Below are 15661 nucleotides of genomic sequence, written 5' to 3'. Positions count from 1 at the left end.
TGGTTTTAAGCAGTTTCCGCGTTTAGTGTTCAGTCCTGGCTTTACTTTTGATGCATCCACGTCCGTCTCCCTTACATTCTGTGTCTACTTTATGGCTCTCTCTGTATCTTGGCTACACTAACTTCGTCATCTCTCCTTTGAATTTTACTGCCTCATCCATGAACTCTTTCTCGCAGAAGGCTTTGTTTTTGGTTTGCTTTTTGCAGCACATTTATCCTTTCCCAGGACAAGACACAAACATAAACAGACATTCCAGCATACATTCACAGGGTTTTTAAAGACACCAGTGAGAATAGATTAATATAAATACTCAGCTTAAAAACTGTCATAAAAATTCAGCCTTTAAAATTGGCTTATTAAAATATTTGTTTTTTTAAAGCCCAGATTTAAACTGCAGTTATGAGTTATAGTACTCCGCTCAGAAAGAGTTTACTTTATGATCTTTCTGCCAGGCGAAAGGGATCTGGCATCTCTGCCGTCTGTCCAAAATATAGAGAAGCAGCGAGCATGAAAACTCAATTCTTTCAGGCTTGAGACTTGTCTGAAAAGAGTACAGCCCTCAGAAAACCTCAATAAAGCACTACATTTCAAATGACCTCAAACAGCCACTCTCAAAGTCCCACGCTTCCAGCCCCCACTCTGGCCAGATGGGCAGCGAGACCTGCTTCCTGCAAGATGGAAAGAGTAACTACAGACATTTAAGGGAACAATATCCAGAAAGGGAGGTCAGCCCCTACATCGGATCATTTCAATGGGTGTTTTATAACAAAACGTTGCTTATATTTCAAGTAGCTGGGTCATTCATTCTACTTCTTCCCATGACCAAGCAAAACGTCGATTAGGATTCCGTATTTCCATTTTCCATAGGCAATTCATTTTCTTTTGAGACCAGCTAGCATTCCAAATGTAGCTGTTGACAGGTACCTCCAAGAAGTCAGTTTTCTGAAGAGAGGAAAAGGCTTACATGTATTGGACGGTTAGAGGGTCACCCTCTGTTCTCCAAAGTAACTAAAAGTTCTCAGGGAAACAAAGCTAGTATGTTGGGAGAAGGGACCTGTGGGAAACCCGCACATAGGGCTGAAGTTAGAGAGATGTCTTCTTTATCCACAAAGCGGGAAACAGGAACAATGTCCGGCAAGTAGCCACCTCAGCCAGGTACCTCTGACCACGCACTGGGACTCAGACATTCACTGGGGAAACGGAGAACTCCTTTAGAGATTTTCTGCTTAGATGAAAGCAGATGACTGTCCAAAGACACCTGATTTATAGTGTATTTGCATTTTTAAATACCAGGCCAAAGAAGAAGGTCAGGATAAACGTTAGCACCAGCCAAACGCCAACATTTCCTGTGTCTCTTTGTACTAAGGGACAGTTTCGGCATTTAATAGCACTGCTGCTCATCTAAACACAGACTTTCTCATGCATCTCAACAGACACTAAAACCGCACACCACTGATGGGAAGGTCTAGAAATTCTTTACTAATACATACGCCTATGTTTTAACATTAACATAACCTACGTAGCAACATTTGCAGGAAATCAAACCAATTATGCCTGTATTTATACTCATACAGACTAACGGGTTAAAAATGGAAAGAGAGCAAAAGTTGGTCAAACATGCCTGATAGTAAAAACACGGCAAGTCCAGAATCATCCGTGTGTCAGCAATTTTCACATTTTCCTTCTCGTCCTGTACACAGTGGGCATCTGTCTACTAAGGAAACCGCTTTATCAGACCTGGTCAGTTATACTCAAGTATATAAAAGTAAATAGTGGGTCCCACAAAGATCATTTGCTCTCCAGCTAAATGTGTTTTTCTCTTACATTTTGCAGATTTTTCCCCCAAGCAAACTCTTTAACGCTTTTCATTTATTCATTACAAATAATGCCTTTTATTGTATATATTGTTTAATTGTGATCTATGTCTGATAAGTTTCAGGAATGCAATTCTTTTTAAGTGAATTTTAAATGATCCTAAGAAATCCTTGCATTAAGGTAATACCTCTTGCTTTTGCTTTCAATAATTTTCTGGAGGGAAGCCTTAATGATAATTGTGTTGACATTTTCCTTAAACAAGGCTATATATGTGTACATTTTAAAAAGATGACCTTCCTCATCTGTTTGTTCTTATTTCAGATGTGCTATAAACTATGCATGGTGGAAAGGGTAAATGGAATTAACTAATGGATGCTCATAATTTAGGCAGCAAAAACCAGAATTAATGTATTATCCCACTGTAGCATTTTAGTACTCGCCAATCCAAACTTTCTTTCCTGGGAAAATATGTGATTGAGACATTTTCCATCTGCTTTCGACAGAGATCGGAGAAGATCCCCATAAGTGACTCTCTACTAAAAATTCGTTAAAAAAAAAAAAAGCCTATAAAATGATTATTATCTTAGGGGCCTGTTTCAAAAATGAATGTTCAGTGGCACAGAAATAAAAACTAGAAAAAAAGAAGAAATAAAATCCACCTGTGCTAGAGGAGCCATTCCTCCCCACAGCAAAAGCATGTGCAAATGTTACAGAGCACATAGGAAAGAAGGGGATATGCTTGGGAGAGTGGGCGGCTGCACGCCCGCGATTAATCTAAATTCCTTCTGTGTGAAGTGGAGACGTGAAGAAAAACACTGCAAGATGAGCGAGAAAGTCCAACAGACCAACGAGGGAGGATTTTTAACTGGGCCCTCTCCCCACCAAAAATCGTGAGCTCTTCCTCCCATCGTCCGAGAGAGAGCCACGGTCACAGAGCCTTCTGGAAGGGACAGAACAGCATCTCCGCGGTTAGGGACGGTCTGAGGGTCTCCCGAAGTGTCTGGTGAAAGGGGGCCGGCACGGGACTCCTCGAGCGCTCCCCAGAGAAAGCAGGGACTCGCCGGGCTCCGACGGCTGCACTCCTTGGCCCGCTCCCGCGCAGGCCCCCCGCTGCACCGCCTCGCCTCCCTTTTCCCCCTGCAAACCTGTTTCCCAGCCTGGACCCTTCGGACCGAATGCTCGGCCCCCGCCCAGACTCTCGAGGGTCAAAGCTGGGGCCAGAGCCCACCAGCTCCGAGGTCCACTCCACCTGCCTGCGAGCAGCCGGGGTTCCCCGCGGCGATGTCTGCCCCGCGCCTCCGCCTCGACCCTGTCCTCCGCCTTTCCGATGCGGACCGTCCTCGGCTCCCGGGCTGCACTGGCCCCGGCGCCGCCCGCGCGGGGCAGGGTCCTCCCGCCTTCCCCAGGCCAACCGAGGCGCCGCCGGTCCGTACCTCTGCGCCCACCGGGGCAGCCAGGGCGTCGACGGCCGGGTCCCCGAGGCGCGGGCCGGGGTACCTGCACGAGCAGCGAAGGAGAACTGGGTGTCCGCACGACGAAAGCACGCTGCCTCTCCCCGGGAACCGGGCGAAGCCACCGTCAGGCCCGCCAACTTCGCGGGCGGCCTCCGCTCCGAGGGACGCAAAGAACAACTGGTCCTCAGCCCTTTGCCCCCGGCCGGCTCCAGGCAGTTCTGATGTCCACTCCCCCGACGGTCAACCACAGACCTTTACCCACCACTCTCACAGCACCAAGGATGGAAAATAACAACTGTCACCAGTCCCCCCGTTCCCGACCGATACCCTGCCTGGGAGCTTGCCCCAAACCACAGGGATGCCCCTGGGACCCGGCAGCTTCCCGACCAACCCCCATCTCTGGCTAGGACGAAAGGCGTACCCCATCCTCGCAGCCGCGGCCCGCGGGCCTGCGCCCACCGCGCGCGCAGCACCTACCCTGGTGCGCCGGTCCGGACGTGGGTGGCGCGGCGCTAGTGGGAGGCGGACATGGACCACGCGCCCTCCATGCGCCACACGGAGAAGGCGTAGCTGAGGCGCTCATGGGCCACGTAGCTGCAGCTGGTCATCTTATTGTCCATCTCGTCGCTCTGCAGGACCTGGTAGAGGAAGTCTATGTACCTGGCGGCCAGCTTGAGCGTCTGGATCTTGCTGAGCTTGTCCGAGGGCAGCGTGGGGATGATCTTGCGCAGCGCGGCGAAGGCCTCGTTGAGCGACTGGGTGCGCTGGCGCTCGCGCACGTTGGCCAGGATGCGCTGGCTCTGCAGCTCCTCGAAGGACTGCGCGCTCGGGCTGCCCTTCTTGCCGCGCTTGCCGGGGGTCGGGCTGCCATCTTCGCTCGACTTCTTGCTGTAGCGCCGTTTCCGGCCGAAGCGCTTGGGCTGCCGCTCGAGCTCCTCCTCACTGGTGCCCAGGCTGTCCACAGGGGACACGGGCGAGCTGGAGCCCTCCTCCATGGCGCCCGCCCGGCGCGCGAGGGGCTGGGGGCGCCGGGCGCAGAGCGCGCGCCGCTGGCCAAGCCCGCGGTCGCCGAGCACACGCTCCCCGAGTTGCTCGAAAGGCTCTGATTTCAAGGCCGGCTTGTGCAAAACCGAGGTCTCCGGGAGAGGAAGTTATTCTAACTTTTTTGGAAACCCTAGCCGGGCTGGGTTGCTAAATAGTTGTCAGTAGCGAGGGCGGCGCGCTGATTGGTCGCCGCGACCGGGGGCAGGACGAGTTCTGGGGCCTCCGCCGGCCGCCCCCGCCCCCCGGCGCGGCACTTTCAGTTTTGCCTCCCCCTTCGGCCCCGGCCGCGGCGGGCACCCGGGACTGCCCGGACCTCGCGCGCGCCGCCCGCGCCTCCGCCCCGGGCTCTGACCGTTCTCCGGCCGCGCCGCGGGCTCAGCCGATCCCGCTTTGTCTGCTCCTTAACTGGAGATCGGGCCCCGCCGGGCTGCGGGGTTTCTCCCGCGGCGCGAGGGGTGCGGGAGGCAAGTCCTACTCTAGATGCGCTCCCAGGAGGTGAGGACGCGGCGGGGAGCCCTCGGGGACGCCCGGGCCAGTGTGAGCCTTGCCTGTCCCCGGGCGCACAGAGAGTTGGCGAGGTGGCCCGCACATTCGGCCAGGGGAGGGGGACTTGCGGGACCAGTGGCCCCTTCCGCGGGCGGGCTGACACTCGGGTGCCCTCGGAGACGCGGCTACCTACGGCCGCGCCGCGGGGTCCTTGGAGGCGCGCGGGCGCTTTGCCCAGCTGTTATATTGGGGCGCGGGGGGTGTCTCACCCCAACTTGCTGAGGAGCCCCGGCCCCCGACGCCCTTCGCAGCCGGTCCTTCTAAGTGCGTTAAAATCTCAGCACCAGCGCGCGCCTCCGCGGGAGCTCCCGGGGCCCACAGAGCCCACCTGCCTGGCCCAGCCCGGGGTACGAGAGCCCGGCGAAGGCGCAGGCTAGGCCGCGGGGCTGGGCCCCCGCCCCGGGGCTCCCCCTCTGCGAATCGGCCGGGGACGGAGGGCGGTCTGGGGAGGCGCCCGGCCTCCCCTACGCTGGGCGCCTGCGGGCAGCCCGAGCGGCCGCGGCGCTGGGCCCGGCCGGGCTTCGGCGGGCGACCTCGGGCGGGGGGCCGGCGGCCCCGCGCCATCTGGACGCCGAGCGCGGGCGCGTTTGAAGTGGTTCGGGGACTCTTTGTTCGCCAGGCCGCTCTGGCTCCGGGCCTGGAGGTGGTTTACGGCCTGGATGCCTTTGAACCTATTCCCAGGTGAGCCGGGCTCAATTAGGCCCGGGCCTGAGCGGGCTGTCAGGCGAGCCGCGTGATCAAGGGCGCGCTGGGCCCTTTTATTGCAGTTGCACTCGGGGCCGGGGGAGCTCGGCCTCGGCTGCTCCTAGGCGGGCCGCGACCCCCGCGTTAGGAAACCCGAGGGCGAGGGCTGCGCTTGCGGCCAGGCGGCTCAGGGCGGCCCCCACAGCCAGCGACTGCGGGGCAGAGCAGCGGAGCGAGGCCCAGCACAACGCGGCCGCGTCCCCGCTCTTTGGGCTTGCAGCTTCTCCCGGGCGGGCCCGCAGGCCCCAAGGTCCTAGGACTGCAGCGTCCTGGGAGTCACCGCGCGCCGTCCGCCCCGCCTGACCGCCCACCCCTTTCTCCAGTTCTGCCATCGCCCTCACATTATCCAGAGCAGCGCTTTCCTTGTCTCTTTTTTAAAAAGTCTAAAATAAAAGCTTAAGGAACAAAAGAGAGGGCGAGAAAGGCCCGGGGAGCTATCTGGCCTCGAAGGGCCCCAGCCTCCCCGAGGCTTGGCTCCTCTAAGGAGGAACGTTCGCCTTCCGGGGACATTAAGAACTTGCTGCTCTTAACCTCCTCTGTGTCACTCAGTGTGGGGAGCCAGCTCCCCGAGCACCGCTTCCGCCCAGCTTAAATAAGTCCAGAGACATCCCTCCGCCCTCCGCCTGCCCTTGAACCCGGTGGTCTAAGGAGCAGAGGAGTCGGCCTGGTAGCCTGCTCCACCGGGCTGTCTGTCTCATTGCGCTTGGGCCTAAGAATAATGTCTGGAAGTTGGAGTCTAAGAGCCAGTCGTGTACCTCAGCTGCCGCAGTAGGTGGAGTGGGCTTGTGAGGGGCTGACAACTGATGTCCAAGTAAAACTTGCGTACAGGTAAGATTCTTCTGTAGGAAAATCCGCTTTAAAAATTTCCCCTTGAAAAGTCGCTCAGGAGGGCGCAGGACAAGCCCTCATGACCCTGGCGCCCTTGCCTTGCACACTCGCTTGCCAAGTCGCTAAGTCGTGTCCGACTCTTTGTGACCCTGTGGACAGCAGCCCGCCAGGCTCCTCTGTCCATGGGATTCTCTAGGCAAGGATCCTGGAGTGGGCTGCCATTTCCTCCTCCAGGGGATCTTCCCAGTCTTAGCACAACAACCTTAAAAGCATGGTTCCCGCTGTACATGGTGGGTATGGTGGACAGGTAGGTGCTCACTCTCCTTTGGATCCTTGTTCTACTGTTCCTTCCTGAATCTCAGGGGATGAAAGGCTGCAAATGACCTTGCTCGGCCTTTGGCAGCCCCGGTCTGCAAGATGTCATCTTATGGGGTGTGAGAGGGAAGAGGGCCGCAACCCTGCCTGCCCCGTCCTTGGTGAGTCCAGGGTGGAGGTGTTTGATTGCTCCTGGTAATGCAGCGTCTGGTCACATCTAGAGGGGAGGGAAGGCGTCACTCTTCTGGTGCGGAACCCAGCCGCCCGGGGGGCTGGCAGAGATGGCGGTGGCAGTCGCTCCCTGATTCCAGCCCGGTTCTAGAACCAGTTTTCCTGATACAGTGAGTTAAGGGCTCCACTTCTGTGCTGCAGCTTGCAAGTCAGTCCAAAACACTCTACCTAGAATCTGTCGTCAGCTCCACCGCAGTTATGTCATAGGCCCTAATAAGTTGTTTCCCACATAAACCAGCCCCAGTGTGGGCCCTGTCCTCTGCCAAAGAACCCCGAGACACCCCCACTCTGGACTGGGGTGTGGAAGACAAACACCAGGGCTCTCCCCAGGGGGCCTTGTTTTCTTGACAGCACTCACTCGTAATGTGAGATAACGCAGGCCTTTGCCACACATTGAGAAATGCCTTTAAGATCAAATCAACAACTAACTCACACTTTGACTTTTTTTTTCACGTGGAATATATATACCAAATTTCAATTTAAAAACAACACTGGAAAGATCAACAGTGGCCTAAAAAGAATGGAAAGAGAGAAGAGAGTGTCGGACTCTGGGACAGAAGCCAGTCTCCTCTGCATAAACCTTGTTTTGTAGATTTGACTTTGGAACCATGTAAGTGTTCCGCATAATTATTTAAAAATCGAAGCAAAATGAGGAAAAATACAAATCCCTAAAAAGTCAAAAGCAAAATCAGACAGATGTACCTAATTTTGTATCATCTTGGTGGCTTACCGAAGCAGGCAGGAATAATTAAAGATCACTGTAAATGCTGTGATTTGACTGCACACATCCCTGGAGGGGTACGCTGCAAAGGGGAGCGGAAAGGAGCGAATCAAGTCTGAATTTGTTTTCGGTATTCATGTTCCTAATAACGGGATTGCTTCTGTCATTCTGAAACTGTAAGCTGAAGCAAGGTATTATGTTTACATCTTTGGGAGCCAAGAATTCCAGCCTGAAAGAAGAGAGATACAAATATACAATGAAAGAAGTGAGAGCGTATCTTGCTAAATTTGCTGGAATATCAGTGTGAGCTCACTTAGTACTTCCTCTTAAACCATTCATCTGCTCAGCCTGACCATTGAAAAGACACAGAAGCACGGAGCGACCCAGGGGCAGAGAGCGCCACTGGGGTCCAGTTTACAGTCTCTACCTGGAGAAATAGCTGAACTAAGGGCTGGAGCGAGACGTGGACACGGTGGACAGGGTGCATCTTTTCACCAGAGAGCCGGGAGCTTTCGGTGGCTCCTGGTCTTGCTGGGATCTTGTCACTGCACAAGAGCTTCCCAGCCATGGTGGACTGGGAGGAGCTATCATCCAATGTGGTTCTAGGAGTTGTTTTTCAGTCGCTAAGTCGTGTCCAACTCTTTGCAACCCCATTAACTGCAGCACACCAGCCTGAGTTTGCTCAAAAATGGCACTCCACTCCAGTACTCTTGCCTGGCAAATCCCATGGACAGAGGAGCCTGGTGGGCTGCAGTCCATGGGTCTCTAAGAGTCGGACACGACTGAGCGACTTCCCTTTCACTTTTCACTTTCACGCATTGGAGAGGGAAATGGCAACCCACTCCAGTGTTCTTGCCTGGAGAATCCCAGGGACGGGGGAGCCTGGTGGGCTGCCGTCTATGGGGTCACACAGAGTCAGACGCGACTGAAGTGACTTAGCAGTAGCAGCAACATGTCCATTGAGTTGTTGATGCCATTCAACCATCTCATCTTCTGTCACCCCCTTCTCCTCTTGCCCTCAATCTTTCCCAGCATCAGGGTCTTTTCCAGTGAGCTGGCTCTTCGCATCAGGTGGCCAGAGGATTGGAGCTTTAGCTTCAGCAGCAATCCTTGCAATGAATATTCAGGACTGATTTCCTTTAGGATTGACTGGTTGGATCTCCTTGCAGTCCAAGGGACTCTCAGGAGTTCCACCACTCTCCAACACCACAGTTTGAAAGCACCAAACTTTAATGAGCTTCACTCTAATTCATGACTCAGGAAGGCTTGTTTTCTCTCCCTGTCCCCACCCTTTTCAAATAGTTCCTTTGAGTTCTCACTGCCCTGTCGTTTTGGTTTTTAATCTTAAAATCTGCCCTCTCCTTCCCCCTCACCATCAAACCCTGCTCTTCAGACTTTGCACTTCCAGTGGAGCCCAGCAGATCCTGTTGACTCTGATGGGTGCAGAGATAATATGGCTTGTGGTCACACTCTAATAAAAACATGCACTTTGTTGTACACTGCAGAGTGAAATGAACGGAAGACAGGAGAGTATCAGTACAGGCCTTGTAACGATCACTGACTGTGCGCTTGGTATCGAAACTAAGAAGGGGAGTGGGAACCACGTAGCAGAGACTTCACGGTGCAGCACGTCGAGGGGTGTGATGGAGTGGTGAACCCAGGCTGAGAAGGGAGAGCACGGCAGGTCAGGGAGGCTGGGAAAGACATCAGCAAAGGGTGAGCAAGTCCACCAGGAGAGGTGAGGATGTGCAAGGCCCACAGGGTGAAAGAGGCCTGGGTGTCCCCACTGTAGGAGGGCTCCTGCAGTTGGGAGCTCAGAAGATCAGTGGCAGGCACTCCTGGCTGCAGGCGATACACATATAGCCTGCACCTGCTTAACAGAAAGAGAATCTGCTCACTACTCGGGGAGCTCAGGCTCCAGCGGGCATCAGGGTTAGCTGGATCCAGAGGTTTCAGTGATGTTGTGTCTCTCTGTTCCTTCTCCACCCTGCAGCTATGCTTCCCTCTGTGTGTGGGCCTCACTCTGTCTTGGTGCAAGGGGCCCTCCCCCTTCTGCCTGAGGGTGACAGGCATCACACTCCAGGGTTGCATCCCCATGGGGTGGCATCGCTGATTCGACACAGTTTTCTCCTCTCACTTCAGCATAAACGGTGAGCATGGAACCCCATGTGGCTGGACTCCGCCATGTGGCTGAGGGCCCCGAGAGTGGGTAGGTTCCCCCAGAAGAGACACTGGGCCCATGAGCAAGGCGGGGTGCAGCAGCACTATGGGTGAAGTTTGGGGCCAGGCTCTCCACAGTCTCAGAAGACCAGTTACCAAGGCTGGATTTCCTTCTGAAGGTGATGGAGATCGAAACAGGGTTCTAAGGAAAGATGTGATGACCAACTTTTACTTTGAGAGAAGTTGACAGCCACGTGAGAGGTGACAGCCAACTGGGAGGCTGTTGAAAAAGCCCAACCAGCTGACCTAGGAACAAAGAGAGCAGGGAACCAATGGACCAGGAACCAGGGGACCAGGGGACCAAGGGACCAGGGGACCAAGGGACCAGGGGACCAAGGGACCAGGGAACCAATGGACCAGGAACCAAGGGACCAGGGGACCAAGGGACCAGGAACCAGGAAAAGGCAAGGCATGAGGTGCGGAGGAAGAGGAGGGATTTAAGAGAGAGAGGCTGCAGGATTTGATTCTGAGGAGGAGTCAGGATTCGATGTCCTGTCATTGACCAGGCTTAGGGGCAAGGTTAGTCCTTGGATTAGGCACTTGGCCTAGTTTCTTCCTCTCAGTGGGACTCAGCTTCCCCTCTGTGAAATAATAGGCCGGGGTGAAAGATTCCTGAGGTTCCCTGAACATAACAGTATCTAGGCTCTGTTTCCAGAAACTGAAATCCAAGTTTGGAAACTTAAGCTTCTTGTCACACTTGGATGCATTGTGGAGTTGTAGAAAGGCACGGGGCAGGGTGGCTACTTCCAGAACCTAGGGACTCTGATTTTCTTTAATCTAAGTAATGTGCAGGGGAGCCTTGGTCACCACACATGCCCTGACCCTCATAAAGTCCTTGCCCTCCTGTGACCTGGTCATAAACTTTCCTGAAAAGGTCATGTGAATTTATCGTCCCCAATACTTTATAATTAGAAATTACGATCTCCCTTCCGCATGACACTTTTGAGTTCTAGCAGATCTTAAAACTGTATACATGTTTCAAAATGTTCTTTGGGAAACTTGAAATGCACAAGTTGAAAATTCGATAAGGTCCTGAACGCTTATCTAAATAAACATACAAATTCAACCTCAAATGTTTTAGAGAACACATGTGGAATTAAATGTGTGCGTTAAAACTCTGATTATATCTTAAATATAAAATCTCATCAAAGAAGTCTTCTAGGGGAAACACTTCAGGGTGTATGGCAAATTTCTCTTTTATAGAGGTCAACAGAGCGTTGAGGAAGTGGGTTGCAGGGCTCTCCCAAGTGACCGGGAGACAGAGCGATTGGCTGCCCTTGTTTAAAGAAGAAAATGTGTGTTTGTGTGTGTGTGTTTACGTAGGGATAAAGGGCAAGATGAACTTCCCCAAGCTACACATTTTTTAAAGCATTTTTAATTATTTTACTTGACTCTATGTTCCTGCTTCATTTCTTTATCTCGTACTTTAGGGAAGATGGGTAAATAACAACCAAGAATGCCTCCGTTTCCCCTCCTTTTGGGTGGAAGTCTGGTCTGAAGCTGGCAGGGGCCTGAGTCCCACCCCAGGTTTCCCTCTAATTTGCCTTCCCCCTCGTGGCTCTGCTGAGTTTCCCTTCTTCCTCGTTAAAGAGGCCCTCACACCTAACTCCAAGGGGATGCTCTCTGAACTCTGAATATAAAGGAAAGCTGGTTTTGTTTTATTTTTCTGATACTCCACCCTCCCCCCACTGAGGAACAATTCATGAACACTGATATCAAAGGAAGGAGGTGTCACCTTTATTTCCCTGGGCCCCACAGGAAGTATTTTGCCCATACATGGTACATCTTCTGGGTGTGACTTCTATACTCTGGATCCATTCTGAAATCTGTGGCTTGCTGGCTCACGGCTGAACAGCTTGGATCATAATCGATTATATTTTTGGCTGCACAGAGGTTTGCAGTTGAAGAGGAAAATGTTTGCACTCATTTTCCATTTTTACAGTCTTCGTGTAAAAACTCTGGAATATTGTGTTTTTTAAATCCCACAGGAAAAGTTTTTGGATATACTAATATGGAAATAACAGCAGCACAAAGAATGGAGATCCTCAGGTAACTAGGTGTTTTCTTACTGATCAGATTGATGAAGAGCAAGGTGAAGGAGGAGAGAAGATGATGAAGATGCTGGTTACATTAATTAAGAAAGAAAACAAGAAACAGAAGCCAGCCTGCCAGCTCTTATCGCTGGGGTGGGTGGAGAATGGTCCAGCTTCCCTCCCCACGTCCTCCTCTGACTCTTTTGTTGTGTGTTTGAGACCCTGAGATCCCCAGTCAATAAGCAAGTATATTCCATATACTCAGGCAGGAAAGTGGTTCTAAGCTATGGAATGAAGAACTGGGTCTCTTTATCCTTTTTGAAGGCATGTGTGTGTATGCTCAGTCGCTCAGTTGTGTCCGACTCTGCGACCTCATGGACTAAATGTCCACCAATCACCTACCCCAGTAAACTGCACCCATTTTGAATTTAAAACGTGATGCCTTTTGACGAATGGGGAACCATCTCTTCAATGCGAACATTTCCATCACTCTGGAAAGTTCCCCTATGCCCCTTGCAGTCAATCAGCTCCTCCTCCCCAGCCACCAGCACCCACAGATCTAATTTATGTGCCTGTTTTGCTTTTTCCAGAAAGTCATAAAAACGAAGTGGTACAGGACGTAGCCCTTTGTGTCTGGCTTTTTATGCTTAGAGCACTGCCTTTTGGATCCACCCACACTGTGCGTGCATGCTGAGTATTCCGTCGTAGGGAGACACTACAGTCTGTTCGTCCATCTGTCAGCCGGTGGACGTGGGGGTTGTATCTGGCTTTTGGTGCTATGAATGAAGCCGAGTTTAAGTCTTTTTTCTTCTCTCTCAGGTAAATACCTAGGGGTGGGATTCTTGAATCCTATGCAAGTAGATACTTAAGAAGAAACTGGTCAACTGTTTTCCAAAACGGCAGGACCATTTTGCATTCCCACCAACAATGTATGAGATTTCAACTGTGGACGGCTATAAACAACAAAAACCCAGAAAACAGCAAGAGTGGGCAAGGATGTGGAGACATTGGAAGTCTTACACCTTGCTGATCGGGGTGTAAAACGGCTCAGCTACCCAGAATGACAGTTTGGTGATTCTTCAATAGGTTAAATATAGAATGATCATGTGACCCAGCAATGCCACCCTTGGGTACTAAATACCCCAAACAATTGAAAACAGGTGTTCAGCAAAGCCTGTACACAAATGTTTATAACAGAGCTATTTGAAATTGCCAAAACATGGAAACAGCACAAATGTCGACTGATGGATGGACGGATTTACAAAACGTGGTGTAGCCATACAATGGAATATTATTCAGTCTTTAAAAAGAATAAAGTACTTGTTGGGTATCACTTATATAACATACTAGTGACAATAAAAAAGGGCAGACTCACAGAGCTAGAGAACAATCCAGTACTCACCCGTGGGAGTGGTGAGGGGAAATTTAGCATTGGCGGAGTGGGAGGCAGGAAGTGTTGGGTGTAAGATGGGCTCAAGGATGTATTGTGCAGCTTGGGAAATACAGCCAATATTTGGTAATAACTGTAAATGGAAAGTAACCTTTCAACATCATGTAACAAAATTTTTAAAAATAACGAATGATATACTGATGTATGCTACAAAATGGATGGACCTTAACAACACTGTATAAAATGAAATAAGCAAGGAAAAAAAAATCACGTATTGTATGGTTCCATTTATATGAAATGTCTAGAAGAGGCAAATCCATAGAGACAGAAATTAGATTAGTAGTTGCCAGGGGTTAGGAGGAGGGGATGTATTAATCATGTTTTCCATTTTCTGTATTTTATAATGCTTTGACATCTTGGGGCCTCGTGGGCCCAGAGAAGGATTACCCCTCCCAGAGTCAGCTGATTCCTGGAGATAGCAAACAGCTTGCCTGAGGACATCCCTTTGATATGTAAACCAACCCAGCTCCTCTCTCTGGAACACGGTTCCTTCCCTAAAGCACCCCAGGGCCAGTTACCAACAACTTGGGACCATCTTCAAGACCCAGCTGCTCAAAGCGTTTCACTCTCCAGCCCGAAGTCTGCTCAACTTGCTACCCCATCGAGCCTTGCCAGTCCCACACAGACCGTGATACAGGCTCCCACCCGCACGCCCCCCTCATCTACCTCTGGACCACCCTGACATTTTCTCCAGTGACCGTGCTGTCTCTTCCCTTGAGTCTGGGTATAAAATGTTCCTGCTTCCTGACAGTCACATCTGTTTCTACGTGCCTTAAAGTGAGAGTGAAGTCGCTCAGTCGTGTCCAACTCTTTGCAACACATGGACACCAGGCTCCTCCGTCCATGGGATTTTCTAGGCAAGAGTACTGGAGTGGGGTGCCATTTCCTTCTCCAGGGAACTTCCCGACCCAGGGATCGAACCCAGGTCTCCCACACTGTAGACAGACGCTTTCCATCTGAGCCACCAGGGAAGTCTTAGTTCACCTAATTATAACAAACCTCAGGAACATTTAAAACAGGGGGGAATAGGAAGTGACTAAAGTGTACAGGTTTACCGTTTGGATTGATAAAAATATTCTGGAGTTAGGTAGTGGTAATGGCTGCTCAGCATTGTGAATGTGCTAATTGTCTCTAAAGGTAAACTTTATCCTGTATTTTGCATTTCTACATAGACAGTTATGTTGTCTCTGAATAAAATGTTTGCATTCATTCTTATGTGCCTTTTTTTTTTTTTTTTTCTTGTCTTATTGCACTGGGTAGGACCTCCACACAATTCTGGAAAGAAAGAAAAAAAAAGTTGTGAGCAGAAACGCTTGCCTTTTTCCCAAACGCAGGAGGGAAATATTCAGATTCTTGCCATCAAGTATGCTATTAGATGTAGGCTTTTCATAGGTTCTCTTTATCAGGTTGAGGAAATCCCCTTCCAGTTTTAGTTTTCTTAAAGTTTTTGTAATGAATAGGTGTTGGATTTTGCCAGGTTCTCTTTCTGCATCTACTGAGTGACTCACGCTGTCTCCTCTTTTTCAGTCTGTTGGTACAGCAAGTTACGTTCACTGATTTCATATGTTGAACCAGTTTTCATCTCTCAGGTGAACTCTGCTTAGACATGATTGATCCTTCTCTTTATATATTGTTGGATTTAATTTGCTAACATTTTGTGAAGAGTTTTTATGTCTAATGTGGCTGTTTTCCTCTGTAGCGTCTTTCCTTGGTTTGGACATGAAGGTAATATCGGCCTCATGAAGTAAGTTGGCAGGCGTCCCATCCACTTGTTATTTCCTGGAAGAGGTTGTGGGGAATGGATATTATTTCTTTCTTGCTATACTCGGTCATGTCCAACTCTTTCTGCCAGGCTTTTCTACCCATGGAATTTCCCGGGCAAGAATACTGGAGTGGGGTGCCATTTCCTAGTCCAGGGGATCTTCTCAACCCAGGGATTGAACCCACGTCTCTGGCATCTCCTACACTGACAGATTCTTCACCACTTGTGCCACCTGGGAAGCCCCATTTCTTTCTTAAATGTTTGGTAATATAAGCTCATGCAGACATCTAAGTCTGTACTTTTCTTTGTAGAATCCAAAGAAATTCAATCCACGATGAACTTAATTTCTCTAACAGACGTAGGATTATTCAGATTATCTGTTTCTTCTTGGGAGAATTTTTGCAGCTTGTGCCTTTAAAGGAATTGTTTCATCTACCTTGAAAAATTTGTGAAGTTGTTAATAACATTCTCTAGTCGTTCCTTTAGTTTCTGTGCTAT

General features: G+C 50.7%; 1 protein-coding gene and 1 long non-coding RNA gene across 5 annotated transcripts in view; one reads left to right on the top strand and one right to left on the bottom strand.

The window, feature by feature from the left end:
* The window catches only part of TWIST2 (twist family bHLH transcription factor 2), a 53182-nt gene extending 48709 nt beyond the window's left edge, over positions 1-4473 (bottom strand). The window contains exon 1 of the mRNA XM_040231984.1: positions 3747-4473. Within this exon, the coding sequence (XP_040087918.1) occupies positions 3782-4264 (483 nt within the window). The 5' untranslated portion in view covers positions 4265-4473 and the 3' untranslated portion in view covers positions 3747-3781. The remainder of the gene's footprint in view (positions 1-3746) is intronic.
* A 98-nt stretch (positions 4474-4571) lies between these two features.
* On the top strand, positions 4572-12756 carry LOC120856640. 4 transcript variants are annotated; one of them, XR_005719454.1, is made up of 5 exons: positions 4645-4808; positions 6794-6907; positions 9692-9848; positions 11995-12104; positions 12542-12756. It is a non-coding gene; the product is annotated as an uncharacterized LOC120856640 (long non-coding RNA). The 4 variants fall into 4 exon arrangements; XR_005719452.1 differs by having other exon boundaries at positions 11907-12104; XR_005719455.1 differs by lacking the exon at positions 6794-6907 and having other exon boundaries at positions 4572-4808.
* Positions 12757-15661: the final 2905 nt, after the last annotated feature.

Source organism: Oryx dammah, unplaced genomic scaffold (assembly GCF_014754425.2).
Source record: "Oryx dammah isolate SB20612 unplaced genomic scaffold, SCBI_Odam_1.1 HiC_scaffold_28, whole genome shotgun sequence".
NCBI lineage: Eukaryota > Metazoa > Chordata > Mammalia > Artiodactyla > Bovidae > Oryx > Oryx dammah.
This window is presented reverse-complemented; position numbering and strand designations above follow the sequence as displayed.